The following is a 2,645-nucleotide window of genomic DNA, read 5'->3' on the forward strand; positions in this document are numbered from 1 at the left end:
CGTCTCCTATGATGCTTAACCAAATAATAAATTGGAAAGCATATAGGGACATACAATTTAGAAACTGCCTATACTGAAATGCATGGTGATGTGAAAGTCATACTCATTAGGAAAACAATCTTGCTATACAAAAGTCCAATTCTTGCCATTTCCTCTTCAAAGAAAAAACCAAGCAAAGACACCATATGTGCCCTGCAAACCTTAAACTGCAAAATATAACAGAAAATATATGTATACAAAACACAATAAGACATATGCATGTTAAGTACATTTTCTACCCTTCATAATCATGTAAACAGTGCACAGTAACACTGAAGTGATCCCATCTCGTACACACAAAAAATGAAGCCATTTTGTGGGTGGGACAATCCTCCAAGAGAATACAACCAATCAATTCGCTAAGAAAGTTTTGACATTTCCAAAACACAAGGCACCAAAAGCTTTATCCTTTAGTCATGCCAAACATTTTCTTGTCACATCTATTTCTTATATGGTATAATGGGTGAACCCACGACGTGGCTGCCACATAGGCATGTATACAAGACAGGCACATTTTAAAACAAAGCTATTCAATTCTGACATGTGGTCTTAAACATTTGGCAGGTAGTGAGTAGATACTACTAGGCTTTGTAGGATTTGTTCAAGTGAAAGCCAGGTCATTTCACATGTTGACAAGCATGCAACTTGAAAACATTGCACAACAAGCAACAGAGAGCAGATTGAAAAGTTTACAAGACTTCAAGTAGACTTGACAACCCTTTACAACTGAAAATTCACATACATGATGGATTCTCGTGGGTTTGCCACTGGTTCACTCTCACACATGGGATACCTTCTGTGAATCCCTAGCTTGCTTAATGCTATATAACCATTTGATAATCCTGGCATTTCTCTCTATGGCAGAAATACCGTACGGCACACGATCATTGGCACTGTCATCTCTAAGGTCACTGTTGCTGTCCTGAGACTGTTCACAGTCTGAGCTGATCATGCTTGCACTGCGAAAGTTTAGAGAAATTATATCAGAATTAGCCCTTGCAAAATTTTCCATCCCGAGGTTTTCAAGCTCTTCAGGATCCAGTCCACAGTAATTAAAAAACCTCTCTACATCTGCATCCACACGAAAATATCTGTCGCTCAAGTCAGATTTTGATCGTTGGAGTGATGGCCTTCGCATGACACCGGAGGTGGGTTCCATATTGTCATTGTCCGGTGACTTGAGGGTGGTGAGAGTTGCAAGTTTGGGTTTTGGGGGCAATGGTGGTGCTGAACTGCTGCATGGTATCGCTTTTATCTGCTTCACATTAACTTTCCTAATGTCTGAAGAGCTATGAGAAACATGTAAAAAAGTATCAACTGATTTGTCAAGAAGCCTTCTGCTGATGTTGGAGTTGGTATCTTGAGGGCTTCCATGACTCTGTGTAGGGTAGACCTTTAAAGACTCTGCAAATGAATGTCGGTTTTGGTCAGCGGAGTCTGACCGATTTGGAGGCCAGTTCCGAGAAGTTTGCTTGTGCACAGAAACTGTACTAGAGCCTTCAGAGCTGTTGATAATGTTTTTAAGGATCTCAAGCTTTAAAGTCTCTCTTTGTGCACAGCTTTCGTTTTTTGAATTGTTGTTAAACATCTTCAGAGTTGGGCTGGCCAAAGCTCTTTTAGCTCCGGGGCATACAGGAGGTTTTGAAAGTACAGCTGGCTTCACGGGTTCTTGTTTGGCATTGATAACCTCTTGGCTTTTGACATACTTTGCCTTATCAGCTTCTAGTCTTTCCACTGCGCTGAGTCTCTTGGGATTAGGCTCTGACTGCCTGCGGAAATAATCAGGTCCTTTGTTCAATATTCGGAGTGGGACAGCACATGTAAAAGCCACTGCTGGGCTTACAGGTTTGCCCATGCTACCTGTCTGTAGTGTTTCTGTAGGCATGTTTGGCGATTGTTCCCCCGCAGCCGTTTTGGATTCTCTTCTTGTGTTTCCTAAATGCAATGTGTAGAAACATGTGCATCAAGCACAATGGATAACAGTTGAATCTTGAAATCAGACTGTTAGCAGCAGCTCTTCATCTCACAGCTCATTAAATAGCATTGCTGTTTTATTTATCTGTTAAAAGGCAGATAAAAAAAAAGAAGAAAAAGCCCCCAGACAGAAGTCTGTATTAATCAGCTCAGCTGAATCTTTTAGTCGCACAGAAAGATGTGGGAGTCTCTTCCTTTCTTTGTATTCTACTACAGGCGGGGATCTGAAACACAAAACAAGCAATCATATGTCAGGATCAGCATGTGACATCACAACTATAGCAACAGAAAAGAAAATATTGTAGTATTTTAGCTGTTAGTGAAAAACCATTAGGTGGCTTTTAACCATTTCACTCCCAAGAGGGTTTGAAAATCTTGTAGTCTGCTCCTCAGACAGCAGATGGTTAAAACAAGAACACCTCTAAAATTACCCTACGTAAAGCATAGCATGCATGTTGACATGTGGCACAAAAGACTTTGTTTTAAAAAAAAATATTTTAACAAAAACATACATAACCACTATTGCAGAAGTTTCAACATAAGCTTTTTATTGCTCCCAGCAAATACTATTAGCCTGAACATAAATGTATAATATAACAAAAGCTAAAATAGGACAATGAAACAGAGATTAG

General features: G+C 39.8%; 1 protein-coding gene across 1 annotated transcript; it reads right to left on the bottom strand.

Moving 5' to 3' along the window:
• Positions 1–230: 230 nt before the first annotated feature.
• FAM110B (family with sequence similarity 110 member B) lies at positions 231–2,130 on the bottom strand. Its single transcript, XM_018564197.1, has one exon. It carries the CDS (start codon positions 1,922–1,924, stop codon positions 818–820), a length of 1,107 nt encoding a protein of 368 aa, XP_018419699.1. The 5' UTR covers positions 1,925–2,130; the 3' UTR covers positions 231–817.
• Positions 2,131–2,645: the final 515 nt, after the last annotated feature.

The sequence above is a fragment of the Nanorana parkeri genome, unplaced genomic scaffold (genome assembly GCF_000935625.1).
Source record: "Nanorana parkeri isolate BGI_ZX_2015 unplaced genomic scaffold, ASM93562v1 scaffold732, whole genome shotgun sequence".
Classification (NCBI taxonomy): Eukaryota; Metazoa; Chordata; class Amphibia; order Anura; family Dicroglossidae; genus Nanorana; species Nanorana parkeri.